The sequence below is a fragment of the Salmo salar genome, chromosome ssa06 (genome assembly GCF_905237065.1).
Source record: "Salmo salar chromosome ssa06, Ssal_v3.1, whole genome shotgun sequence".
Taxonomy (NCBI): Eukaryota; Metazoa; Chordata; class Actinopteri; order Salmoniformes; family Salmonidae; genus Salmo; species Salmo salar.
This window is the reverse complement of record NC_059447.1, coordinates 5,665,044-5,692,968: the sequence shown is the minus strand read 5'-3', so window position 1 is coordinate 5,692,968 and position 27,925 is coordinate 5,665,044. Positions and strand designations below refer to the sequence as shown.

Below are 27,925 nucleotides of genomic sequence, written 5' to 3'. Positions count from 1 at the left end.
GTCGTGTTGTGTAGTGTCGTGGTGTGTCATGTAGTGTCGTGTCGTCTTGTGTAGTGTCGTGGTGTGTCATGTAGTGTCGTGTAGTGCAGTGTTGTGTTGTGTAGTGTCGTGGTGTGTCATGTAGTGTTGTGTCGTGTTGTGTAGTGTCGTGGTGTGTCATGTTGTGTCGTGTCGTGTAGTGTCGTGTTGTGTAGTGTCGTGGTGTGTCATGTAGTGTCGTGTCGTGTTGTGTAGTGTCGTGGTGTGTCATGTAGTGTCGTGTCGTGTTGTGTAGTGTCGTGGTGTGTCATGTAGTGTCGTGTTGTGTTGTGTAATGTCGTGGTGTGTCATGTAGTGTCGTGTTGTGTTGTGTAGTGTCGTGGTGTGTCATGTAGTGTTGTGTCGTGGTGTGTCGTGGTGTGTAGTGTAGTGTTATGTCGTGGTGTGTCGTGGTGTGTCGTGGTGTGTAGTGTCGTGGTGTGTCATGTAGTGTCGTGGTGTGTAGTGTCGTGGTGTGTAGTGTCGTGGTGTGTCATGCGAGTGTCGTGTCGTGTAGTGTCGTATCGTATCGTGTTGTGTAGTGTCATGGTGTGTCATGTAGTGTGCGTGTCGTGTAGTGTCGTGGTGTGTAGTGTCGTGGTGTGTCATGTAGTGTCGTGTACGTGTAGTGTCGTGGTGTGTAGTGTCGTGGTGTGTCATGTAGTGTCGTGTCATGTTGTGTAGTGTCGTGGTGTGTCATGTAGTGTCGTGTCGTGTAGTGTCGTGTTGTGTAGTGTCGTGGTGTGTCATGTAGTGTTGTGTCGTGGTGTGTCGTGGTGTGTAGTGTCGTGGTGTGTCATGTAGTGTCGTGTCGTGGTGTGTCGTGATGTGTAGTGTAGTGTTATGTCGTGGTGTGTCGTGGTGTGTCGTGGTGTGTTGTGGTGTGTCGTGTCGTGGTGTGTCATGTAGTGTCGTGTCGTGTTGTGTAGTGTCGTGGTGTGTCATGTAGTGTCGTGTTGTGTTGTGTAGTGTCGTGGTGTGGTGTGTCATGTGAGTGTCGTGTCGTGTTGTGTAGTGTAGTGTTGTGTCGTGGTGTGTCGTGGTGTGTCGTGGTGTGTAGTGTCGTGGTGTGTCATGTAGTGTTGTGTCGTGGTGTGTCGTGGTGTGTAGTGTCGTGGTGTGTCATGTAGTGTTGTGTCTTGGTGTGTTGTGGTGTGTAGTGTCGTGGTGTGTCGTGTAGTGGTGTGTCGTGGTGTGTCGTGGTGTGTAGTGTAGTGTTATGTCATGGTGTGTCATGTAGTGTCGTGTCGTGTCGTGTTGTGTAGTGTCATGGTGTGTCGTGGTGTGTCGTGGTGTGTTGTGGTGTGTCGTGTACGTGGTGTGTCGTGGTGTGTAGTGTCGTGGTGTGTCATGTAGTGTTGTGTCGTAGTGTGTCGTGTTGTGTAGTGTTGTGGTGTGTCGTGGTGTGTCGTGGTGTGTTGTGGTGTGTCGTGTCGTGGTGTGTCGTGGTGTGTTGTGGTGTGTAGTGTCGTGGTGTGTCATGTAGTGTGCGTGTCGTGTTGTGTAGTGTCGTGGTGTGTCATGTAGTGTCGTGTCGTGTTGTGTAGTGTCGTGGTGTGTCATGTAGTGTCGGTGTCGTCTTGTGTAGTGTCGTGGTGTGTCATGTAGTGTCGTGTAGTGCAGTGTTGTGTTGTGTAGTGTCGTGGTGTGTCATGTAGTGTCGTGTCGTGTTGTGTAGTGTCGTGGTGTGTCATGTTGTGTCGTGTCGTGTAGTGTCGTGTTGTGTAGTGTCGTGGTGTGTCATGTAGTGTCGTGTGCGTGTTGTGTAGTGTCGTGATGTGTCATGTAGTGTCGCGTGTCGTGTTGTGTAGTGTCGTGGTGTGTCATGTAGTGTCGTGTTGTGTTGTGTAATGTCGTGGTGTGTCATGTAGTGTCGTGTTGTGTTGTGTAGTGTCGTGGTGTGTCATGTAGTGTCGTGTCGTGTTGTGTAGTGTCGTGGTGTGTGATGTAGTGTTGTGTCGTGGTGTGTCGTGGTGTGTGAGTGTCGTGGTGTGTCATGTAGTGTCGTGGTGTGTCGTGGTGTGTAGTGTCGTGGTGTGTCATGTAGTGTCGTGGTGTGTCGTGGTGTGTAGTGTCGTGGTGTGTCATGTAGTGGTGTGTCGTGGTGTGTCGTGGTGTGTAGTTTAGTGCTATGTCGTGGTGTGTCGTGGTGTGTCATGTAGTGTCGTGTCGTGTAGTGTCGTGTTGTGTAGTGTCGTGGTGTGTCGCTGGCGTGTTGTGTCGTGTCGTGGTGTGTCGTGGTGTGTCGTGGTGTGTAGTGTCGTGGTGTGTCATGTAGTGTCGTGTCGTGTAGTGTCGTGGTGTGTCATGTAGTGTCGTGTCGTGTTGTGTAGTGTCGTGGTGTGTCATGTAGTGTCGTGTTGTATAGTGTCGTGTTGTGTAGTGTCGTGGTGTGTCATGTAGTGTTGTATCGTGGTGTGTCGTGGTGTGTAGTGTCGTAGTGTGTCATGTAGTGTTGTGTCGTGGTGTGTAGTGTCGTGGTGTGTCATGTAGTGTTGTGGTGTGTAGTGTCGTGGTGTGTAGTGTCGTGGTGTGTCATGTAGTGTCGTGGTCGTGTAGTGTCGTATCGTATCGTGTTGTGTAGTGTCGTGGTGTGTCATGTGAGTGTCGTGTCGTGTAGTGTAGTGTCATGGTGTGTCATGTAGTGTCGTGTGTGTAGTGTCGTGGTGTGTAGTGTCGTGGTGTGTCATGTAGTGTCGGGTCGTGTAGTGTCGTGGTGTGTAGTGTAGTGGTGTGTCATGTAGTGTCGTGTCATGTTGTGTAGTGTCGTGGTGTGTCATGTAGTGTCGTGTCGTGTTGTGTAGTGTCATGGTGTGTCGTGGTGTGTCGTGGTGTGTTGTGGTGTGTCGTGTAGTGTCGTGTCGTGTAGTGTCGTGTTGTGTAGTGTCGTAGTGTGTCGTGGTGTGTTGTGTCGTGTCGTGGTGTGTAGTGTCGTGGTGTGTCATGTAGTGTCGTGTCGTGTAGTGTCGGGGTGTGTCATGTAGTGTCGTGTCGTGTTGTGTAGTGTCGTGGTGTGTCATGTAGTGTCGTGTCGTGTTGTGTAGTGTCGTGGTGTGTCATGTAGTGTCGTGTCGTATAGTGTCGTGTTGTGTAGTGTCGTGGTGTGTCATGTAGTGTTGTGTCGTGGTGTGTCGTGGTGTGTAGTGTCGTGGTGTGTCATGTAGTGTTGTGTCGTGGTGTGTAGTGTCGTGGTGTGTCATGTAGTGTTGTGTCGTGGTGTGTCGTGGTGTGTAGTGTCGTGGTGTGTCATGTAGTGTTGTGTCGTGGTGTGTCGTGGTGTGTAGTGTAGTGTTATGTCGTGGTGTGTCGTGGTGTGTCATGTAGTGTAGTGTCGTGTCGTGTTGTGTAGTGTCGTGGTGTGTCATGTAGTGTCGTGGTGTGTAGTGTCGTGGTGTGTCATGTAGTGTCGTGTCGTGTAGTGTGCGTGTCGTGTAGTGTAGTGTCGTGGTGTGTCATGTAGTGTCGTGTCGTGTAGTGTCGGTGTGTGTAGTGTCGTGGTGTGTCATGTAGTGTCGTGTAGTGTCGTGGTGTGTAGTGTCGTGGTGTGTCATGTAGTGTCGTGGTCGTGTTGTGTAGTGTCGTGGTGTGTCATGTAGTGTCGTGGTCGTGTAGTGTGGTGTTGTGTAGTGTCGTGGTGTGTCATGTAGTGTTGTGTCGTGGTGTGTCGTGTCGTGGTGTGTCGTGTAGTGTCGTGGTGTGTCGTGGTGTGTAGTGTAGTGTAGTGTTGTGTTGTGTAGTGTCTTGGTGTGTCATGTAGTGTCGTGTCGTGTTGTGTAGTGTCGTGGTGTGTCATGTAGTGTCGTGTCGTGTTGTGTAGTGTCGTGGTGTGTCATGTAGTGTTGTGTCGTGTTGTGTAGTGTCGTGGTGTGTCATGTAGTGTCGTGTTGTGTTGTGTAGTGTCGTGGTGTGTCATGTAGTGTTGTGTCGTGTTGTGTTGTGTCGTGGTGTGTCATGTAGTGTCGTGTCGTGGTGTGTCGTGGTGTGTCATGTAGTGTTGTGTCGTGGTGTGTCGTGGTGTGTCGTGGTGTGTAGTGTCATGGTGTGTAGTGTCGTGGTGTGTCATGTAGTGTTGTGTCGTGGTGTGTTGTGTAGTGTCGTGGTGTCATGTAGTGGTGTGTCGTGGTGTGTCGTGGTGTGTAGTGTAGTGTTATGTCGTGGTGTGTCGTGGTGTGTCATGTAGTGTTGTGTCGTGTCGTGTTGTGTAGTGTCATGGTGTGTCGTGGTGTGTCGTGGTGTGTTGTGGTGTGTCGTGTCGTGGTGTGTCGTGGTGTGTAGTGTCTTGGTGTGTCATGTAGTGTTGTGTCGTGGTGTGTCGTGGTGTGTCGTGGTGTGCCATGTAGTGTCATGGTGTGTCGTGGTGTGTCATGTAGTGTCGTGTCGTGTCGTGTTGTGTAGTGTCGTGGTGTGTCGTGGTGTGTCGTGGTGTGTTGTGGTGTGTCGTGTCGTGGTGTGTCGTGGTGTGTAGTGTCGTGGTGTGTCATGTAGTGTTGTGTCGTGGTGTGTCGTGGTGTGTTGTGTCGTGGTGTGTCGTGGTGTGTAGTGTCGTGGTGTGTGATGTAGTGTTGTGTCGTGGTGTGTCGTGGTGTGTAGTGTCGTGGTGTGTCATGTAGTGTTGTGTCGTGGTGTGTCGTGGTGTGTAGTGTCGTGGTGTGTCATGTAGTGTCGTGGTGTGTCGTGGTGTGTAGTGTCGTGGTGTGTCATGTAGTGTCGTGGTGTGTCGTGGTGTGTAGTGTCGTGGTGTGTCATGTAGTGGTGTGTCGTGGTGTGTCGTGGTGTGTAGTGTAGTGCTATGTCGTGGTGTGTCGTTGTGTGTCATGTAGTGTCGTGTCGTGTAGTGTCGTGTTGTGTAGTGTCGTGTTGTGTAGTGTCGTGGTGTGTCGTGGCGTGTTGTGTCGTGTCGTGGTGTGTCGTGGTGTGTCGTGGTGTGTAGTGTCGTGGTGTGTCATGTAGTGTCGTGGTCGTGTAGTGTCGTGGTGTGTCATGTAGTGTCGTGTCGTGTTGTGTAGTGTCGTGGTGTGTCATGTAGTGTCGTGGTCGTGTTGTGTAGTGTCGTGGTGTGTCATGTAGTGTCGTGTTGTATAGTGTCGTGTTGTGTAGTGTCGTGGTGTGTCATGTAGTGTTGTATCGTGGTGTGTCGTGGTGTGTAGTGTCGTGGTGTGTCATGTAGTGTTGTGTCGTGGTGTGTTGTGTCGTGGTGTGTCATGTAGTGTTATGTCGTGGTGTGTCGTGGTGTGTCTTGGTGTGTAGTGTTGTGTTGTGTCGTGGTGTGTCTTGTAGTGTCTTGTTGTGTAGTGTCGTGGTGTGTCATGTAGTGTCGTGTCGTGTAGTGTCGTGTTGTGTAGTGTCGTGGTGTGTCATGTAGTGTTGTGTGCGTGGTGTGTAGTGTCGTGGTGTGTCATGTAGTGTTGTGTCGTGGTGTGTAGTGTCGTGGTGTGTCATGTAGTGTTGTGTCGTGGTGTGTCGTGGTGTGTAGTGTCGTGGTGTGTCATGTAGTGTTGTGTCGTGGTGTGTCGTGGTGTGTAGTGTAGTGTTATGTCGTGGTGTGTCGTGGTGTGTCGTGGTGTGTCATGTAGTGTCGTGGTCGTGTAGTGTCGTGTTGTGTAGTGTCGTGGTGTGTCATGTAGTGTCGTGGTGTGTAGTGTCGTGGTGTGTAGTGTCGTAGTGTGTCATGTAGTGTCGTGTCGTGTAGTGTCGTATCGTATCGTGTTGTGTAGTGTCATGGTGTGTCATGTAGTGTCGTAGTCGTGTAGTGTCGTGGTGTGTAGTGTCGTGGTGTGTCATGTAGTGTCGTGTCGTGTAGTGTCGTGGTGTGTAGTGTCGTGGTGTGTCATGTAGTGTCGTGTCATGTTGTGTGAGTGTCGTGGTGTGTCATGTAGTGTCGTGTCGTGTAGTGTCGTGTTGTGTAGTGTCGTGGTGTGTCATGTAGTGTTGTGTCGTGGTGTGTCGTGGTGTGTAGTGTCGTGGTGTGTCATGTAGTGTCGTGTCGTGGTGTGTCGTGATGTGTAGTGTAGTGTTATGTCGTGGTGTGTCGTGGTGTGTCGTGGTGTGTTGTGGTGTGTCGTGTCGTGGTGTGTCATGTAGTGTCGTGGTGCGTGTTGTGTAGTGTCGTGGTGTGTCATGTAGTGTCGTGTTGTGTTGTGTAGTGTCGTGGTGTGGTGTGTCATGTAGTGTCGGGTGTCGTGTTGTGTAGTGTAGTGTCGTGTCGTGGTGTGTCGTGATGTGTAGTGTAGTGTTATGTCGTGGTGTGTCGTGGTGTGTCGTGGTGTGTTGTGGTGTGTCGTGTCGTGGTGTGTCATGTAGTTCGTGTCGTGTTGTGTAGTGTCGTGGTGTGTCATGTAGTGTCGTGTTGTGTTGTGTAGTGTCGTGGTGTGGTGTGTCATGTAGTGTCGTGTCGTGTTGTGTAGTGTAGTGTTGTGTCGTGGTGTGTCGTGGTGTGTCGTGGTGTGTAGTGTCGTGGTGTGTCATGTAGTGTTGTGTCGTGGTGTGTCGTGGTGTGTAGTGTCGTGGTGTGTCATGTAGTGTTGTGTCTTGGTGTGTTGTGGTGTGTAGTGTCGTGGTGTGTCATGTAGTGGTGTGTCGTGGTGTGTCGTGGTGTGTAGTGTAGTGTTATGTCATGGTGTGTCATGTAGTGTCGTGGTCGTGTCGTGTTGTGTAGTGTCATGGTGTGTCGTGGTGTGTCGTGGTGTGTTGTGGTGTGTCGTGTCGTGGTGTGTCGTGGTGTGTAGTGTCGTGGTGTGTCATGTAGTGTTGTGTCGTGGTGTGTCGTGTTGTGTAGTGTTGTGGTGTGTCGTGGTGTGTCGTGGTGTGTTGTGGTGTGTCGTGTCGTGGTGTGTCGTGGTGTGTTGTGGTGTGTAGTGTCGTGGTGTGTCATGTAGTGTCGTGTCGTGTTGTGTAGTGTCGTGGTGTGTCATGTAGTGTCGTGTCGTGTTGTGTAGTGTCGTGGTGTGTCATGTAGTGTCGTGTCGTCTTGTGTAGTGTCGTGGTGTGTCATGTAGTGTCGTGTAGTGCAGTGTTGTGTTGTGTAGTGTCGTGGTGTGTCATGTAGTGTCGTGTCGTGTTGTGTAGTGTCGTGGTGTGTCATGTTGTGTCGTGTCGTGTAGTGTCGTGTTGTGTAGTGTCGTGGTGTGTCATGTAGTGTCGTGTCGTGTTGTGTAGTGTCGTGATGTGTCATGTAGTGTCGTGTCGTGTTGTGTAGTGTCGTGGTGTGTCATGTAGTGTCGTGTTGTGTTGTGTAATGTCGTGGTGTGTCATGTAGTGTCGTGTTGTGTTGTGTAGTGTCGTGGTGTGTCATGTAGTGTCGTGTCGTGTTGTGTAGTGTCGTGGTGTGTGATGTAGTGTTGTGTGCGTGGTGTGTCGTGGTGTGTAGTGTCGTGGTGTGTCATGTAGTGTCGTGGTGTGTCGTGGTGTGTAGTGTCGTGGTGTGTCATGTAGTGTCGTGGTGTGTCGTGGTGTGTAGTGTCGTGGTGTGTCATGTAGTGGTGTGTCGTGGTGTGTCGTGGTGTGTAGTTTAGTGCTATGTCGTGGTGTGTCGTGGTGTGTCATGTAGTGTCGTGTCGTGTAGTGTCGTGTTGTGTAGTGTCGTGGTGTGTCGTGGCGTGTTGTGTCGTGTCGTGGTGTGTCGTGGTGTGTCGTGGTGTGTAGTGTCGTGGTGTGTCATGTAGTGTCGTGTTCGTGTAGTGTCGTGGTGTGTCATGTAGTGTGCGTGTCGTGTTGTGTAGTGTCGTGGTGTGTCATGTAGTGTCGTGTTGTATAGTGTCGTGTTGTGTAGTGTCGTGGTGTGTCATGTAGTGTTGTATCGTGGTGTGTCGTGGTGTGTAGTGTCGTGGTGTGTCATGTAGTGTTGTGTCGTGGTGTGTAGTGTCGTGGTGTGTCATGTAGTGTTGTGGTGTGTAGTGTCGTGGTGTGTAGTGTCGTGGTGTGTCATGTAGTGTGGTGTCGTAGTGGTGTCGTATCGTATCGTGTTGTGTAGTGTCGTGGTGTGTCATGTAGTGTCGTTGGGTGTAGTGTAGTGTCATGGTGTGTCATGTAGTGTCGTGTCGTGTAGTGTCGTGGTGTGTAGTATCGTGGTGTGTCATGTAGTGTGCGTGTCGTGTAGTGTCGTGGTGTGTAGTGTAGTGGTGTGTCATGTAGTGTCGTGTCATGTTGTGTAGTGTCGTGGTGTGTCATGTAGTGTCGTGTCGTGTTGTGTAGTGTCATGGTGTGTCGTGGTGTGTCGTGGTGTGTTGTGGTGTGTCATGTAGTGTCGTGTCGTGTAGTGTCGTGTTGTGTAGTGTCGTGGTGTGTCGTGGTGTGTTGTGTCGTGTCGTGGTGTGTAGTGTCGTGGTGTGTCATGTAGTGTCGTGTCGTGTAGTGTCGGGGTGTGTCATGTAGTGTCGTGTGCGTGTTGTGTAGTGTCGTGGTGTGTCATGTAGTGTCGTGTCGTGTTGTGTAGTGTCGTGGTGTGTCATGTAGTGTCGTGTCGTATAGTGTCGTGTTGTGTAGTGTCGTGGTGTGTCATGTAGTGTTGTGTCGTGGTGTGTCGTGGTGTGTAGTGTCGTGGTGTGTCATGTAGTGTTGTGTCGTGGTGTGTAGTGTCGTGGTGTGTCATGTAGTGTTGTGTCGTGGTGTGTCGTGGTGTGTAGTGTCGTGGTGTGTCATGTAGTGTTGTGTCGTGGTGTGTCGTGGTGTGTAGTGTAGTGTTATGTCGTGGTGTGTCGTGGTGTGTCATGTAGTGTAGTGTCGTGTCGTGTTGTGTAGTGTCGTGGTGTGTCATGTAGTGTCGTGGTGTGTAGTGTCGTGGTGTGTCATGTAGTGTCGTGTCGTGTAGTGTCGTGTCGTGTAGTGTAGTGTCGTGGTGTGTCATGTAGTGTCGTGTCGTGTAGTGTCGGTGTGTGTAGTGTCGTGGTGTGTCATGTAGTGTCGTGTAGTGTCGTGGTGTGTAGTGTCGTGGTGTGTCATGTAGTGTCGTGTCGTGTTGTGTAGTGTCGTGGTGTGTCATGTAGTGTCGTGTCGTGTAGTGTGGTGTTGTGTAGTGTCGTGGTGTGTCATGTAGTGTTGTGTCGTGGTGTGTCGTGTCGTGGTGTGTCATGTAGTGTCGTGGTGTGTCGTGGTGTGTAGTGTAGTGTAGTGTTGTGTTGTGTAGTGTCTTGGTGTGTCATGTAGTGTCGTGTCGTGTTGTGTAGTGTCGTGGTGTGTCATGTAGTGTCGTGTCGTGTTGTGTAGTGTCGTGGTGTGTCATGTAGTGTCGGGTCGTGTTGTGTAGTGTCGTGGTGTGTCATGTAGTGTCGTGTTGTGTTGTGTAGTGTCGTGGTGTGTCATGTAGTGTTGTGTCGTGTTGTGTTGTGTCGTGGTGTGTCATGTAGTGTCGTGTCGTGGTGTGTCGTGGTGTGTCATGTAGTGTTGTGTCGTGGTGTGTCGTGGTGTGTCGTGGTGTGTAGTGTCATGGTGTGTAGTGTCGTGGTGTGTCATGTAGTGTTGTGTCGTGGTGTGTTGTGTAGTGTCGTGGTGTCATGTAGTGGTGTGTCGTGGTGTGTCGTGGTGTGTAGTGTAGTGTTATGTCGTGGTGTGTCGTGGTGTGTCATGTAGTGTCGTGTCGTGTCGTGTTGTGTAGTGTCATGGTGTGTCGTGGTGTGTCGTGGTGTGTTGTGGTGTGTCGTGTCGTGGTGTGTCGTGGTGTGTAGTGTCTTGGTGTGTCATGTAGTGTTGTGTCGTGGTGTGTCGTGGTGTGTCGTGGTGTGCCATGTAGTGTCATGGTGTGTCGTGGTGTGTCATGTAGTGTCGTGTGTGTCGTGTTGTGTAGTGTCGTGGTGTGTCGTGGTGTGTCGTGGTGTGTTGTGGTGTGTCGTGTCGTGGTGTGTCGTGGTGTGTAGTGTCGTGGTGTGTCATGTAGTGTTGTGTCGTGGTGTGTCGTGGTGTGTTGTGTCGTGGTGTGTCGTGGTGTGTAGTGTCGTGGTGTGTGATGTAGTGTTGTGTCGTGGTGTGTCGTGGTGTGTAGTGTCGTGGTGTGTCATGTAGTGTTGTGTCGTGGTGTGTCGTGGTGTGTGAGTGTCGTGGTGTGTCATGTAGTGTCGTGGTGTGTCGTGGTGTGTAGTGTCGTGGTGTGTCATGTAGTGTCGTGGTGTGTCGTGGTGTGTAGTGTCGTGGTGTGTCATGTAGTGGTGTGTCGTGGTGTGTCGTGGTGTGTAGTGTAGTGCTATGTCGTGGTGTGTCGTTGTGTGTCATGTAGTGTCGTGTGCGTGTAGTGTCGTGTTGTGTAGTGTCGTGTTGTGTAGTGTCGTGGTGTGTCGTGGCGTGTTGTGTCGTGTCGTGGTGTGTCGTGGTGTGTCGTGGTGTGTAGTGTCGTTGTGTGTCATGTAGTGTCGTGTCGTGTAGTGTCGTGGTGTGTCATGTAGTGTCGTGATCGTGTTGTGTAGTGTCGTGGTGTGTCATGTAGTGTGCGTGTGCGTGTTGTGTAGTGTCGTGGTGTGTCATGTAGTGTCGTGTTGTATAGTGTCGTGTTGTGTAGTGTCGTGGTGTGTCATGTAGTGTTGTGTCGTGGTGTGTAGTGTCGTGGTGTGTCATGTAGTGTTATGTCGTGGTGTGTCGTGGTGTGTCATGGTGTGTAGTGTTGTGGTGTGTCTGTGGTGTGTCATGTAGTGTCATGTTGTGTAGTGTCGTGGTGTGTCATGTAGTGTGCGTGTCGTGTAGTGTCGTGTTGTGTAGTGTCGTGGTGTGTCATGTAGTGTTGTGTCGTGGTGTGTAGTGTCGTGGTGTGTCATGTAGTGTTGTGTCGTGGTGTGTAGTGTCGTGGTGTGTCGTGTAGTGTTGTGTCGTGGTGTGTCGTGGTGTGTAGTGTCGTGGTGTGTCATGTAGTGTTGTGTCGTGGTGTGTCGTGGTGTGTAGTGTAGTGTTATGTCGTGGTGTGTCGTGGTGTGTCGTGGTGTGTCATGTAGTGTCGGTGTCGTGTAGTGTCGTGTTGTGTAGTGTCGTGGTGTGTCATGTAGTGTCGTGGTGTGTAGTGTCGTGGTGTGTAGTGTCGTGGTGTGTCATGTAGTGTCGTGTCGTGTAGTGTCGTATCGTATCGTGTTGTGTAGTGTCATGGTGTGTCATGTAGTGTCGTGTCGTGTAGTGTCGTGGTGTGTAGTGTCGTGGTGTGTCATGTAGTGTCGTGGTCGTGTAGTGTCGTGGTGTGTAGTGTCGTGGTGTGTCATGTAGTGTCGTGTCATGTTGTGTAGTGTCGTGGTGTGTCATGTAGTGTCGTGTCGTGTAGTGTCGTGTTGTGTAGTGTCGTGGTGTGTCATGTAGTGTTGTGTCGTGGTGTGTCGTGGTGTGTAGTGTCGTGGTGTGTCATGTAGTGTCGTGTCGTGGTGTGTCGTGATGTGTAGTGTAGTGTTATGTCGTGGTGTGTCGTGGTGTGTCGTGGTGTGTTGTGGTGTGTCGTGTCGTGGTGTGTCATGTAGTGTCGTGTGCGTGTTGTGTAGTGTCGTGGTGTGTCATGTAGTGTCGTGTTGTGTTGTGTAGTGTCGTGGTGTGGTGTGTCATGTAGTGTCGTGTCGTGTTGTGTAGTGTAGTGTTGTGTCGTGGTGTGTCGTGGTGTGTCGTGGTGTGTAGTGTCGTGGTGTGTCATGTAGTGTTGTGTCGTGGTGTGTCGTGGTGTGTAGTGTCGTGGTGTGTCATGTAGTGTTGTGTCTTGGTGTGTTGTGGTGTGTAGTGTCGTGGTGTGTCATGTAGTGGTGTGTCGTGGTGTGTCGTGGTGTGTAGTGTAGTGTTATGTCATGGTGTGTCATGTAGTGTCGTGTCGTGTCGTGTTGTGTAGTGTCATGGTGTGTCGTGGTGTGTCGTGGTGTGTTGTGGTGTGTCGTGTCGTGGTGTGTCGTGGTGTGTAGTGTCGTGGTGTGTCATGTAGTGTTGTGTCGTGGTGTGTCGTGTTGTGTAGTGTTGTGGTGTGTTGTGGTGTGTCGTGGTGTGTTGTGGTGTGTCGTGTCGTGGTGTGTCGTGGTGTGTTGTGGTGTGTAGTGTCGTGGTGTGTCATGTAGTGTCGTGTCGTGTTGTGTAGTGTCGTGGTGTGTCATGTAGTGTCGTGTCGTGTTGTGTAGTGTCGTGGTGTGTCATGTAGTGTCGTGTCGTCTTGTGTAGTGTCGTAGTGTGTCATGTAGTGTCGGTGTAGTGCAGTGTTGTGTTGTGTAGTGTCGTGGTGTGTCATGTAGTGTCGTGTCGTGTTGTGTAGTGTCGTGGTGTGTCATGTTGTGTCGTGTCGTGTAGTGTCGTGTTGTGTAGTGTCGTGGTGTGTCATGTAGTGTCGTGTCGTGTTGTGTAGTGTCGTGGTGTGTCATGTAGTGTCGTGTCGTGTTGTGTAGTGTCGTGGTGTGTCATGTAGTGTCGTGTTGTGTTGTGTAGTGTCGTGGTGTGTCATGTAGTGTCGTGTTGTGTTGTGTAGTGTCGTGGTGTGTCATGTAGTGTCGTGTCGTGTTGTGTAGTGTCGTGGTGTGTGATGTAGTGTTGTGTCGTGTCGTGGTGTGTCGTGGTGTGTAGTGTCGTGGTGTGTCATGTAGTGTCGTGGTGTGTCGTGGTGTGTAGTGTCGTGGTGTGTCATGTAGTGTCGTGGTGTGTCGTGGTGTGTAGTGTCGTGGTGTGTCATGTAGTGGTGTGTCGTGGTGTGTCGTGGTGTGTAGTGTAGTGCTATGTCGTGGTGTGTCGTGGTGTGTCATGTAGTGTCGTGTCGTGTAGTGTCGTGTTGTGTAGTGTCGTGGTGTGTCGTGGCGTGTTGTGTCGTGTCGTGGTGTGTCGTGCTGTGTCGTGGTGTGTAGTGTCGTGGTGTGTCATGTAGTGTCGTGTCGTGTAGTGTCGTGGTGTGTCATGTAGTGTCGTGTCGTGTTGTGTAGTGTCGTGGTGTGTCATGTAGTGTCGTGTTGTATAGTGTCGTGTTGTGTAGTGTCGTGGTGTGTCATGTAGTGTTGTATCGTGGTGTGTCGTGGTGTGTAGTGTCGTGGTGTGTCATGTAGTGTTGTGTCGTGGTGTGTAGTGTCGTGGTGTGTCATGTAGTGTCGTGGTGTGTAGTGTCGTGGTGTGTAGTGTCGTGGTGTGTCATGTAGTGTCGTGTCGTGTAGTGTCGTATCGTATCGTGTTTTGTAGTGTCGTGGTGTGTCATGTAGTGTCGTGTCGTGTAGTGTAGTGTCATGGTGTGTCATGTAGTGTCGTGTCGTGTAGTGTCGTGGTGTGTAGTGTCGTGGTGTGTCATGTAGTGTCGTGTCGTGTAGTGTCGTGGTGTGTAGTGTCGTGGTGTGTCATGTAGTGTGCGTGTCATGTTGTGTAGTGTCGTGGTGTGTCGTGTAGTGTCGTGTCGTGTAGTGTCGTGTTGTGTAGTGTCGTGGTGTGTCATGTAGTGTTGTGTCGTGGTGTGTCGTGGTGTGTAGTGTCGAGGTGTGTCATGTAGTGTCGTGTCGTGGTGTGTCGTGATGTGTAGTGTAGTGTTATGTCGTGGTGTGTCGTGGTGTGTCGTGGTGTGTTGTGGTGTGTCGTGTCGTGGTGTGTCATGTAGTGTCGTGTCGTGTTGTGTAGTGTCGTGGTGTGTCATGTAGTGTCGTGTTGTGTTGTGTAGTGTCGTGGTGTGGTGTGTCATGTAGTGTCGTGTCGTGTTGTGTAGTGTAGTGTTGTGTCGTGGTGTGTCGTGGTGTGTCGTGGTGTGTAGTGTCGTGGTGTGTCGTGGTGTGTAGTGTCGTGGTGTGTCGTGGTGTGTAGTGTCGTGGTGTGTCATGTAGTGTTGTGTCTTGGTGTGTTGTGGTGTGTAGTGTCGTGGTGTGTCATGTAGTGGTGTGTCGTGGTGTGTCGTGGTGTGTAGTGTAGTGTTATGTCATGGTGTGTCATGTAGTGTCGTGTCGTGTCGTGTTGTGTAGTGTCATGGTGTGTCGTGGTGTGTCGTGGTGTGTTGTGGTGTGTCGTGTCGTGGTGTGTCGTGGTGTGTAGTGTCGTGGTGTGTCATGTAGTGTTGTGTCGTGGTGTGTCGTGTTGTGTAGTGTTGTGGTGTGTCGTGGTGTGTCGTGGTGTGTTGTGGTGTGTCGTGTCGTGGTGTGTCGTGGTGTGTTGTGGTGTGTAGTGTCGTGGTGTGTCATGTAGTGTCGTGTCGTGTTGTGTAGTGTCGTGGTGTGTCATGTAGTGTCGTGTCGTGTTGTGTAGTGTCGTGGTGTGTCATGTAGTGTCGTGTCGTGTTGTGTAGTGTCGTGGTGTGTCATGTAGTGTCGTGTAGTGTAGTGTTGTGTTGTGTAGTGTCGTGGTGTGTCATGTAGTGTCGTGGTCGTGTCGTGTTGTGTAGTGTCGTGGTGTGTCATGTTGTGTCGTGTCGTGTAGTGTCGTGTTGTGTAGTGTCGTGGTGTGTCATGTAGTGTCGTGTCGTGTTGTGTAGTGTCGTGGTGTGTCATGTAGTGTCGTGTCGTGTTGTGTAGTGTCGTGGTGTGTCATGTAGTGTCGTGTCGTGTTGTGTAGTGTCGTGGTGTGTCATGTAGTGTCGTGTTGTGTTGTGTAGTGTCGTGGTGTGTCATGTAGTGTCGTGTCGTGTTGTGTAGTGTCGTGGTGTGTGATGTAGTGTTGTGTCGTGGTGTGTCGTGGTGTGTAGTGTCGTGGTGTGTCATGTAGTGTCGTGGTGTGTCGTGGTGTGTAGTGTCGTGGTGTGTCATGTAGTGTCGTGGTGTGTCGTGGTGTGTAGTGTCGTGGTGTGTCATGTAGTGGTGTGTCGTGGTGTGTCGTGGTGTGTAGTGTAGTGCTATGTCGTGGTGTGTCGTGGTGTGTCATGTAGTGTCGTGTCGTGTAGTGTCGTGTTGTGTAGTGTCGTGGTGTGTCGTGGCGTGTTGTGTCGTGTCGTGGTGTGTCGTGGTGTGTCGTGGTGTGTAGTGTCGTGGTGTGTCATGTAGTGTCGTGTCGTGTAGTGTCGTGGTGTGTCATGTATTGTCGTGTCGTGGTGTGTAGTGTCGTGGTGTGTCATGTAGTGTCGTGTCGTGTAGTGTCGTGGTGTGTCATGTAGTGTCGTGTCGTGTTGTGTAGTGTCGTGGTGTGTCATGTAGTGTTGTATCGTGGTGTGTCGTGGTGTGTAGTGTCGTGGTGTGTCATGTAGTGTTGTGTCGTGGTGTGTAGTGTCGTGGTGTGTCATGTAGTGTTATGTCGTGGTGTGTCGTGGTGTGTCATGGTGTGTAGTGTTGTGGTGTGTCGTGGTGTGTCATGTAGTGTCATGTTGTGTAGTGTCGTGGTGTGTCATGTAGTGTCGTGTCGTGTAGTGTCGTGTTGTGTAGTGTCGTGGTGTGTCATGTAGTGTTGTGTCGTGGTGTGTAGTGTCGTGGTGTGTCATGTAGTGTTGTGTCGTGGTGTGTAGTGTCGTGGTGTGTCATGTAGTGTTGTGTCGTGGTGTGTCGTGGTGTGTAGTGTCGTGGTGTGTCATGTAGTGTTGTGTCGTGGTGTGTCGTGGTGTGTAGTGTAGTGTTATGTCGTGGTGTGTCGTGGTGTGTCGTGGTGTGTCATGTAGTGTCGTGTCGTGTAGTGTCGTGTTGTGTAGTGTCGTGGTGTGTCATGTAGTGTCGTGGTGTGTAGTGTCGTGGTGTGTAGTGTCGTGGTGTGTCATGTAGTGTCGTGTCGTGTAGTGTCGTATCGTATCGTGTTGTGTAGTGTCGTGGTGTGTCATGTAGTGTCGTGTCGTGTAGTGTAGTGTCATGGTGTGTCATGTAGTGTCGTGTCGTGTAGTGTCGTGGTGTGTAGTGTCGTGGTGTGTCATGTAGTGTCGTGTCGTGTAGTGTCGTGGTGTGTAGTGTCGTGGTGTGTCATGTAGTGTCGTGTCATGTTGTGTAGTGTCGTGGTGTGTCATGTAGTGTCGTGTCGTGTAGTGTCGTGTTGTGTAGTGTCGTGGTGTGTCATGGTGTGTAGTGTCGTGGTGTGTCATGTAGTGTCGTGTCGTGGTGTGTCGTGGTGTGTAGTGTAGTGTTATGTCGTGGTGTGTCGTGGTGTGTCGTGGTGTGTTGTGGTGTGTCGTGTCGTGGTGTGTCATGTAGTGTCGTGTCGTGTTGTGTAGTGTCGTGGTGTGTCATGTAGTGTCGTGTTGTGTTGTGTAGTGTCGTGGTGTGGTGTGTCATGTAGTGTCGGTGTCGTGTTGTGTAGTGTCGTGGTGTGTCATGTAGTGTCGTGTTGTGTAGTGTAGTGTTATGTCATGGTGTGTCATGTAGTGTCGTGTCGTGTCGTGTTGTGAAGTGTCATGGTGTGTCGTGGTGTGTCGTGGTGTGTTGTGGTGTGTCGTGTCGTGGTGTGGTGTGTCGTGGTGTGTAGTGTCGTGGTGTGTCATGTAGTGTTGTGTCGTGGTGTGTCGTGTTGTGTAGTGTTGTGGTGTGTCGTGGTGTGTCGTGGTGTGTTGTGGTGTGTCGTGTCGTGGTGTGTCGTGGTGTGTTGTGGTGTGTAGTGTCGTGGTGTGTCATGTAGTGTCGGGTGTCGTGTTGTGTAGTGTCGTGGTGTGTCATGTAGTGTCGGTGTCGTGTTGTGTAGTGTCGTGGTGTGTCATGTAGTGTCGTGTTGTGTTGTGTAGTGTCGTGGTGTGTCATGTAGTGTCGTGTCGTGTTGTGTAGTGTCGTGGTGTGTCGTGTAGTGTCGTGTCGTGTTGTGTAGTGTCATGGTGTGTCATGTAGTGTCGTGTCGTGTTGTGGTGTGTCATGTAGTGTCGTGTCGTGTTGTGTAGTGTCGTGGTGTGTCATGTAGTGTCGTGTCGTGTTGTGTAGTGTCGTGGTGTGTCATGTAGTGTCGTGTAGTGTAGTGTTGTGTCGTGTTGTGTAGTGTCGTGGTGTGTCATGTAGTGTCGTGTCGTGTTGTGTAGTGTCGTGGTGTGTCATGTAGTGTCGTGGTCGTGTTGTGTAGTGTCGTGTTGTGTAGTGTCGTGGTGTGTCATGTAGTGTCGTGTCGTGTTGTGTAGTGTCGTGGTGTGTCATGTAGTGTCGTGTCGTGTTGTGTAGTGTCGTGGTGTGTCATGTAGTGTCGTGTTGTGTAGTGTCGTGGTGTGTCGTGGTGTGTTGTGGTGTGAAGTGGTTCCCTGTGATGCCTGACCCAGGTGTGTGTCAGGTGTGTTATTCAGGTTTATTCAGTTATTACCTGATTCCCAGGTGTGTGTCAGGTGTGTTATTCAGGTTTCTGCAGTTATTACCTGATCTGCAGCAGCTGATCCCCAGGTGTGGTATATGAGGTGTTATTCAGTTATCCTCAAATCAAATGTTAAACGTCACATGCTTGATAAACAACAGGTGTGGACTAACATTGAAAAGCTTACTTACGGGTCCTTCCCAACAATGCAGAGAGAAAGAAAAATAAATAAAAATAATAATAATTAAAAAGTAATAACAGATACACAATAAGCAATGATAACTTGGTTATATATACAGGGGTTACCAGTACCCAGTCTATGATAACTTGGTTATATACAGGGGTTACCAGTACCCAGTCTATGATAACTTGGTTATATACACGGGGTACTAGTACTGAGTCAATGATAACTTGGTTATATACACGGGGTACCAGTACTGAGTCAATGATAACTTGGCTATATACACGGGGTACCAGTACTGAGTCAATGATAACTTGGCTATATACACGGGGTACCAGTACTGAGTCAATGATAACTTGGTTATATACACGGGTTACCAGTACTGAGTCAATGATAACTTGGCTATATACACAGGGTACCAGTACTGAGTCCATGTTCAGGGGTACCTGTTAAATGAGGTAGATATGTACATATAACTAGGAATAAAGTGACAGATTAGTTTAGTTAAGTTTATTAGGATCCCCATAAGCTACTGCACACATAAAACGTTTAAGGCCTTCCTCTGACACCGCCTGGTATAGAGGTCCTGGATGGCACAGTGCTTGGCCCCAGTGATGTACTGGGCCGTACGCACTACCCTCTGTAGTGCCTTCCGGGCAGATGCCAAGCAGTTGCCATACCAAGTTGTGATGCACCCAGTGAAGATGCTCTCTCAATGGTGCAGCTGTATCATTTTTTGAGGATCTCAGGGCCCATCCCAAATCTTTTCAGCCTCCTGAGGGGGAGGCCCTCTTCACGACTGTGTTGGTGTGTGTGGACCATGATCCCTAGTGATGTGGACACCTGCTTCACTACAGCCCCATCCATGTGAATGGGGCTGCTCGGCCCTCTGTTTCCTGTAGTCCACGATCAGCTCCTTTGTTGAGGGTCAGCTTAGCAGATGTGTTGTTGCCTATCCTCAACACCTGGGGGCATCCCGTCAGGAAGTCCAGGATCCAGTTGCAGAGGGAGGTGTTTAGTCCCAGGGTCCTTAGCTTAATGATGCGCTTGGAGGGCACTATGGTGTTGAATGCTGAGCTGTAGTCAATGAACAGCATTCTCACATACAGTAGGTGTTCCTTTGTCCAAGTGGGAAAGGGCAGTGTTGAGTGCAATAGAGATTGCATCATCTGTGGATCTGTTGGGGCGGTATGCAAATTGGAGTGGATCCAGGGTGTCTGGGATGATGGTGTTGATGTGAGTCATGACTCTCAAAGCATTTTATGGCTACAGATGTGAGTGCTACGGGGCGATAGTCATTTAGACAGCTTACCTTGCCGTTTTTGGGCACAGGGACAATGGTGGTCTGCCTGAAACATGTAGGTGTTACATACTGGGTCATACCCCCATCTGTTATTCAGGTATCCCCCTCTGTTATTCAGGTATCCACTCTGTTATTCAGGTATCCCCTCTGTTATTCAGGTATCCACTCTGTTATTCAGGTACCCCCATCTGTTATTCAGGTATCCACTCTGTTATTCAGGTATCCCCCATCTGTAATTCAGGTATCCCCCTCTGTAATTCAGGCATCCCCCTCTGTTATTCAGGTATCCCCCTCTGTAATTCAGGTATCCCCCTCTGTAATTCAGGCATCCCCCTCTGTTATTCAGGTATCCCCCTCTGTAATTCAGGTATCCCCCTCTGTTATTCAGGTATCCCCCTCTATTATTCAGGTATCCACTCTGTTATTCAGGTATCGCCTCTGTTATTCAGGTATTCCCTGTCATTCAGGTATCCACTCTGTCATTCAGAGCAATCCAAGCGCGGCCCACGCTTGGATTGCGTCCTACCTGACAGGTCGCTCCTACCAGGTGGCGTGGCGAGAATCTGTCTCCGCACCACGTGCTCTCACCACTGATGTCCCCCAGGGTTCTGTTCTAGGCCCTCTCCTATTCTCGCTATGCAGACGACACACAATTAATCTTCTCCTTTCCCCCTTCTGATAACCAGGTGGCGAATTACATCTCTGCATGTCTGGCAGACATATCAGTGTGGATGACGGATCACCACCTCAAGCTGCACCTCGGCAAGAAGGAGCTGCTCTTCCTCCCTGGGAAGGACTGCCCGTTCCATGATCTCGCCATCACGGTTGACAACTCCCTTGTGTCCTCCTCCCAGAGTGCTAAGAACCTTGGCGTGACCCTGGACAACACCCTGTCGTTCTCCACTAACATCAAGGCGGTGACCCGATCCTGTAGGTTCATGCTCTACAACATTCGTAGAGTACGACCCTGCCTCACACAGGAAGCGGCGCAGGTCCTAATCCAGGCACTTGTCATCTCCCGTCTGGATTACTGCAACTCGCTGTTGGCTGGGCTCCCTGCCTGTGCCATTAAACCCCTACAACTCATCCAGAACGCCGCAGCCCGTCTGGTGTTCAACCTTCCCAAGTTCTCTCACGTCACCCCGCTCCTCCGCTCTCTCCACTGGCTTCCAGTTGAAGCTCGCATCCGCTACAAGACCATGGTGCTTGCCTACGGAGCTGTGAGGGGAACGGCACCTCCGTACCTTCAGGCTCTGATCAGGCCCTACACCCAAACAAGGGCACTGCGTTCATCCACCTCTGGCCTGCTCGCCTCCTACCTCTGAGGAAGCACAGTTCCTGCTCAGCCCAGTCAAAACTGTTCGCTGCTCTGGCACCCCAATGGTGGAACAAGCTCCCTCACGACGCCAGGACAGCGGAGTCAATCACCACCTTCCGGAGACACCTGAAACCCCACCTCTTTAAGGAATACCTAGGATAGGATAAAGTAATCCTTAAAAGATTTAGATGCACTATTGTAAAGTGGTTGTTCCACTGGATATCATAAGGTGAATGCACCAATTTGTAAGTCGCTCTGGATAAGAGCGTCTGCTAAATGACTTAAATGTAAATGTAAATGTAATTCAGGTATCTACTCTGTCGTTCAGGTATCCACTCTGTTATTACGGTATCCCCTCTGTTATTACGGTATCCCCTCTGTTATTACGGTATCCCCTCTGTTATTCAGATATCCACTCTGTCATTCAGGTATCCCCTCTGTTATTCAGATATCCCCTCTGTTATTCAGGTATCCACTCTGTTATTCAGGTATCCACTCTGCTGTTCAGGTATCCCCCTCTGCTTTTCAGGTATTCCCCTCTGTTATTCAGGTATTCACTCTGTTTTTCAGGTATCCCCTCTGTTATTCAGGTATCCCCTCTGTTATTCAGGTATCCCCTCTGTAATTCAGGTAACTCCTCTGTCATTCAGGTATCCCCCTGTTATTCAGGTAACCCCTCTGTTATTCAGGTATCCCCCTCTGTTATTCAGGTATCCCCTCTGTTATTCAGTATCCCTCTGTTATTCAGGTATCCCCTCTGTTATTCAGGTATCCCCCTCTGTTATTCAGGTATCCCCTCTGTTATTCAGTATCCCTCTGTTATTCAGGTAACCCCTCTGTTATTCAGGTATCCCCCTCTGTTATTCAGGTAACCCCTCTGTTATTCAGGTATCCCCTCTGTTATTCAGTATCCCTCTGTTATTCAGGTAACCCCTCTGTTATTCAGGTATCCCCTCTGTTATTCAGTATCCCTCTGTTATTCAGGTAACCCCTCTGTTATTCAGGTAACCCCTCTGTTATTCAGGTAACCCCTCTGTTATTCAGGTAACCCCTCTGTTATTCAGGTAACCCCTCTGTTATTCAGGTAACCCCTCTGTTATTCAGGTAACCCCTCTGTTATTCAGTATCCACTCTGTTATTCAGGTAACCCCTCTGTAATTCAGGTATCCACTCTGTTATTCAGGTATCCTGCAGGTCGTTACCTGATTCATACGAGATCCTACTACAGGTGTAACACAGAGGAGGCTGGTGGGAGGTGCTGTAGGAGGATGGGCTCAATGTAACGGCTGGAATGGAATAAATGGAACGGTATCAAACATCAAATATATGGAAACCACATGTCTAACTCTGGTCCAGTAATTCTATTCCAGCCATTACAATGAGCCTGTCCTCCTATAGCTCCTCCCATCAGCCTCCACTGATGTAGCACCACGTGTGTCAGGTCTGTGTTATAGTTGTGATACAGACTGTAGATATAACATTATTAGCTATGTTAGTAGCTATGTTAGTAGGTATATTAGTAGCTATGTTAGTAGGTATATTAGTAGGTATATCAGTAGTGGTGTGTCGTGGTGTGTCGTGTCGTGGTGTGTCATGTAGTGTTGTGTCGTGGTGTGTCGTGGTGTGTAGTAGTAGTTATGTTAGTAGGTATGTTAGTAGGTATGTTAGTAGGTATATTAGTAGGTATGTTAGTAGGTATGTTAGTAGCTATGTTAGTAGGTATGTTAGTAGCTATGTTAGTAGCTATGTTAGTAGGTATGTTAGTAGGTATATTAGTAGGTATGTTAGTAGCTATGTTAGTAGGTATATCAGTAGGTATGTCAGTAGCTATGTTAGTAGCTATGTTAGTAGCTATGTTAGTAGCTATGTCGATCAGTTCATTTAGGGAGAGTGTAGTGTCCCGACACGCTTGGTATGTTTGTAGGTATATTAGTAGGTATATTATTAGGCATGTTATTAGGTATGTTATATGGTATATTAGTAGGTATGTTAATAGATATTTTAGTAGGTATGTTATTAGGTATGTTATTAGGTATATTAGTAGGTATGTTATTAGGTATGTTATTAGGTATATTAGTAGGTATGTTTGTAGGTATATTAGTAGGTATTTTATTAGGTATGTTAGTAGGTATATTAGTAGGTATATTAGTAGGTATGTTTGTATGTATGTTATATGGTATGTTATTAGGTATATTAGTAGGTATGTTTGTAGGTATATTAGTAGGTATATTAGTAGGTATGTTAGTAGGTATATTAGTAGGTATATTAGTAGGTATGTTTGTAGGTATGTTAGTAGGTATGTTAGTAGGTATATTAGTAGGTATGTTAGTAGGTATGTTAGTAGGTATATTAGTAGGTATATTAGTAAGTATGTTAGTAGGTATGTTAGTAGGTATGTTAGTAGGTATATTAGTAGGTATGTTAGTTGGTATATCAGTAGGTATATTAGTAGGTATATTATTAGGCATGTTATTAGGTATGTTATATGGTATATTAGTAGGTATGTTAATAGATATTTTAGTAGGTATATTAGTAGGTATATTAGTAGGTATATTATTAGGTATGTTATTAGGTATGTTATATGCTATATTAGTAGGTATGTTAGTAGGTATGTTAGTAAGTATGTTAGTAGGTATGTTAGTAGGTATGTTAGTAGTTGTCACGTCCTGACCCTTGTAAGATGTCATTTTCTATAGTAGAGTAGGTCAGGGCGTGACAGGTAGTGTTTTGGATGGTTTTCTATGTTTTCTATTTCTATGTTTAGTTCTAGTATTCTATTTCTATGTTGGAGGTTTTTGGGATGATCTCCAATTAGAGGCAGCTGGTTCGCGTTATCTCTAATTGGAGATCATATTTAAGTTGGGGTTTTTTTCTAGTGTGTTTGTGGGCAGTTGTATTCTGTTTAGTTGCATTCTGTTTAGTTGCTGTACCTGACAGAACTGATCGTTTTCCGTTTGTTATTTTGTCTTTAGTGTTTTGAGTTAATACATTTCATCATGAGCACTCAACCCGCTGTGCTTTGGTCCCCTCTTTACGACAGCCGTTACAGTAGGTATATTAGTAGGTATGTTATATGGTATATTAATAGGTATGTTAGTAGATATGTTAGTAGGTATATTAGTAGGTATGTTAGTAGGTATATTAGTAGGTATATTAGTAGGTATATTAGTAGGTATATTAGTAGGTATGTTAGTAGGTATATTAGTAGGTATATTAGTAGGTATATTAGTAGGTATGTTAGTAGGTATGTTAGTAGGTATGTTAGTAGGTATATTAGTAGGTATGTTAGTAGGTATGTTAGTAGGTATATTATTAGGTATGTTATATGGTATATTAATAGGTATGTTATGTGGTATATTAACAGGTATATTATTAGGTATGTTCGTAAGTATGTTAGTTGGTATATTAGTAGGTATATTAGTAGGTATATTATTAGGTATGTAATAGGTATGTTAGTAGGTATGTTTGTAGGTATGTAATAAGTATATTAATAGGTATGTTAGTAGGTATTTTATTAGGTATGTTATATGGTATATAAATAGGTATAATATTAGGTATGTCAGTATGTTAGTAGCTATGTTAGTAGCTATGTTAGTAGGTATATTAGTAGGTATGTTAGTAGGTATGTTAGTAGCTATGTTAGTAGTTATATTAGTAGGTATGTTAGTAGGTATGTTAGTAGGTATGTTAGTAGGTATATTAGTAGGTATATCAGTAGGTATATTAGTAGGTATGTTAGTAGGTATATTAGTAGGTATATTAGTAGGTATATTAGTAGGTATATCAGTAGGTATATCAGTAGGTATATCAGTAGTTATATTAGTAGGTATGTTAGTAGGTATGTTAGTAGGTATGTTAGTAGGTATGTTAGTTGGTATATTAGTAGGTATATTAGTAGGTATGTTAGTAGCTATGTTAGTAGGTATGTTAGTAGGTATGTTAGTAGGTATATTAGTAGGTATGTTAGTAGGTATGGTAGTAGGTATATTATTAGGTATGTTAGTAGGTATATTAGTAGGTATGTTCGTAAGTATGTTAGTTGGTATATTAGTAGGTATATTAGTAGGTATATTATTAGGTATGTAATAGGTATGTTAGTAGGTATGTTTGTAGGTATGTAATAAGTATATTAATAGGTATGTTAGTAGGTATTTTATTAGGTATGTTATATGGTATATAAATAGGTATAATATTAGGTATGTCAGTATGTTAGTAGCTATGTTAGTAGCTATGTTAGTAGGTATATTAGTAGGTATGTTAGTAGGTATGTTAGTAGCTATATTAGTAGGTATATTAGTAGGTATGTTAGTAGGTATGTTAGTAGGTATATTAGTAGGTATATCAGTAGGTATATTAGTAGGTATGTTAGTAGGTATATTAGTAGGTATATTAGTAGGTATATTAGTAGGTATATCAGTAGGTATATCAGTAGGTATATCAGTAGTTATATTAGTAGGTATGTTAGTAGGTATGTTAGTAGGTATGTTAGTAGGTATGTTAGTTGGTATATTAGTAGGTATATTAGTAGGTATGTTAGTAGCTATGTTAGTAGGTATGTTAGTAGGTATGTTAGTAGGTATATTAGTAGGTATGTTAGTAGGTATGGTAGTAGGTATATTATTAGGTATGTTAGTAGGTATATTAGTAGGTATGTTAGTAGCTATGTTAGTAGGTATGGTTTACCTGATCCCTGGCACATGTCTGTCTGCAGCAGCTGCTTGGCTCTGATGATGTCAACGTTGAGTCTTCCAGCGGAGGGCAGGTAGTTGAGTGATAACAGCAGCTCTCCCAGCTCTACCTCATTCTGTTAGAAACACAAAACACTGTTAATATCACTCTATCTGTAGATACGTCTGTCTGACTATCTCAGATAGATGATTGATAACAGCAGCTCTCTCTCTCTCTCTCCCTCTCTCGCTCTTTCTTTTCTCTCTCTCTCTCTCTCCCTCTATCTCGCTCTCTCTTCCTATCTCTCTCTCTCTAGTAGAGAGAACCCAGGGTGTGTGTCTAGTAGAGACCCCTAGTAGAGAGAACCCAGGGTGTGTGTCTAGTAGAGACCCCTAGTAGAGAGAACCCAGGGTGTGTGTCTAGTAGAGACCCCTAGTAGAGAGAACCCAGGGTGTGTGTCTAGTAGAGACCCCTAGTAGAGAGAACCCAGGGTGTGTGTCTAGTAGAGACCCCTAGTAGAGAGAACCCAGGGTGTGTGTCTAGTAGAGACCCCTAGTAGAGAGAACCCAGGGTGTGTGTCTAGTAGAGACCCCTAGTAGAGAGAACCCAGGGTGTGTGTCTAGTAGAGACCCCTAGTAGAGAGAACCCAGGGTCTGTGTCTAGTAGAGACCCCTAGTAGAGAGAACCCAGGGTGTGTGTCTAGTAGAGACCCCTAGTAGAGAGAACCCAGGGTGTGTGTCTAGTAGAGACCCCCTAGTAGAGAGAATCCAGGGTGTGTGTCTAGTAGAGACCCCTAGTAGAGAGAACCCAGGGTGTGTGTCTAGTAGAGACCCCTAGTAGAGAGAATCCAGGGTGTGTGCTTGTGTGTATAATGTTGTTCTTACCAGCCTGTGTTGTTGTGTTGTGGTGTTGTTGTGGTGGTGTCATGGTGTTGTTGTGTCGTGGTGTTGTGGTGTTGTTGTGGTGTTGTTGTGTTGTGGTTTTATGGTGTTGTTGCGGTGTTGCTGTGGTATTGCCGTGTTGCGGTGTTGTTGTGTTCCCTAGCGATGGGTTCACCACCCTCGTGACAATAGAACAGATGTGCAGCTAGGACAGTGTATCAGTGTTAGTGTCTCTCACTCACTCACTCACTCACTCTCTCTCACACTCTCTCACACTCTCTCACACTCTCTCACACTCTCTCACACTCTCTCACACACACACACACTCTCACACACACACACACACACACACACACACACACACACACACACACACACACACACACACACACACACACACACACACACACACACACACACACACACACACACACACACACACACACACACACACACACACTGTCAGTGTTGTGCCTCTCCTGGCCAATAAACAACAGATTGGGCCTCAGAGGGCCTAAAGATGACTGGATGTCTATGTAGGAGAGGCTGAGAGGAGGAGAGGAGGAGGAGGAGGACGAAGACGAGGGAATGGGGAGGAAGTGGATGAGGAAGTGAAGAGGAGGAGGACAAGTGAATGAGGAGGAAATGGATGAGGTGAAGAGGAGGAGGACGAGGGAATGGGGAGGAAGTGGATGAGGAGGTGAAGAGGAGGAGGACGAGTGAATGAGGCGGAAGAGGAGGAGGAGGACAGGCTGAGAAGCTTTATAATGGTTTTACATCCAAAGGGAGGAATCCACTTAGATCAATGTGTTGAACTAAGACACTTAGTGTGTGTTGAACTAAGACATTGTTGAACTAAGACACTTAGTGTGTGTTGAACTAAGACATTGTTGAACTAAGACATTTAGTATGTGTTGAAATAAGACACTTAGTGTGTGTTGAACTAAGACATTTTTGAATTAAGACACTTAGTGTGTGTTAAACTAAGACATTGTTGAATTAAGACACTTAGTGTGTGTTAAACTAAGACACGTAGTGTGTATTGAACTAAGACATTGTTGAACTAAGACACTTAGTGTGTGTTGAACTAAGACATTGTTGAACTAAGACACTTAGTGTGTGTTAAACTAAGACACGTAGTGTGTATTGAACTAAGACATTGTTGAACTAAGACATTTAGTGTGTGTTGAACTAAGACACTTAGTGTGTGTTGAACTAAGACATTTAGTGTGTGTTGAACTAAGACACTTAGTGTGTGTTGAACTAAGACATTTAGTGTGTGTGTTCTCCCTACCTGAGAACTGGGTACCAGGGCCTTCCACCAGTGACCGCCCTTCACCAGATCAACCTCACTCAGAGGCAGCGCCACCTACCAATGGAAACACACCATTACAGAACTAATCTATCAGTCAGGGATGAATGTGCCTTGCAAAAGTATTCATCCCCCTTGGCGTTTTTCCTATTTTGTTGCATTACAACTTGTAATTTAAATAGATTTTTATTTGGATTTCATGTAATGGACATACACAAAATAGTCCAAATTGGTGAAGTGAAATGAAAAAAAATTACTTGTTTTAAAAAACAACAACATTTAAATGGAAAAGTGGTGCATCCATATTGTCACGAGCGTAGAACTGTTTTAGGGTGAGTCAAGCGCAGGAGACTGAGGTCCGTTGGAACAAACTTCATTTAATAAATCCAAAGGCAAAATCCATATACGGCTGGGAGCACAACAGTCAAAAAGACTAAAAGAAGCACCGCTCAAAAGGGTAGACGGGACGCAGCCCGGCAACCCTACTGCCTATACAATAAGTCCCAAACAATATAACACCACACGTAACAAAGAACAATCCCGCACGAATCCTAACTAAACACAGACAGACTAAATACCCCCCCCACTAATGACAAATCAAAGTGCAATCAAAAAACAGACATAACTAACAGACACTGAAACATAGATCGGTGGCAGCTAGTAGGCCGGCGACGACGAACGCCGAGCACCGCCCGACCGAGGAGAGGCGCCACCTTCTGTGGACGTTGTGACACATATGTATTCACCCCCTTCGCTATGAAGCCCCTAAATAAGATCTGGTGCAACCAATTACCTTCAGAAGTCACATAATTAGTTAAATAAAGTCCACCTGTGTGCAATCTAAGTGTCACATGATCTGTCACATGATCTCAGTATATATACACCTGTTCTGAAAGGCCCCAGAGTCTACAACACCACTAAGCAAGGGGCACCACCAAGCAAGTGGCACCATGAAGACCAAGGAGCTCTCTAAACAGGTCAGGGACAAAGTTGTGGAGAAGTACAGATCAGGGCTGGGTTATAAAAAAATATCCAAAACTTTAAACATCCCATGGAGCACCATTAAATCCATTATAAAAAATGGAAAGAATATGGCACCACAACAAACCTGCCAAGAGAGGGCCACCCACCAAAACTCACGGAACAGGCAAGGAGGGCATTAATCAGAGAGGAAACAAAGAGACCAAAG

At 47.4% G+C, this 27,925-nt stretch overlaps 1 protein-coding gene across 2 annotated transcripts in view; it reads right to left on the bottom strand.

Moving 5' to 3' along the window:
* LOC106601971 (synaptotagmin XVII) overlaps positions 1-27,925 on the bottom strand; it is a 99,863-nt gene that overhangs the window by 33,348 nt on the left and 38,590 nt on the right. For both annotated transcript variants that reach the window (XM_045719638.1, XM_045719639.1), the window contains 2 exons: positions 26,719-26,793; positions 24,559-24,679 (listed from right to left, as the gene is read on the bottom strand). In XM_045719638.1, the coding sequence (XP_045575594.1) occupies positions 24,559-24,679; positions 26,719-26,793 (196 nt within the window). The remainder of the gene's footprint in view (positions 1-24,558; positions 24,680-26,718; positions 26,794-27,925) is intronic.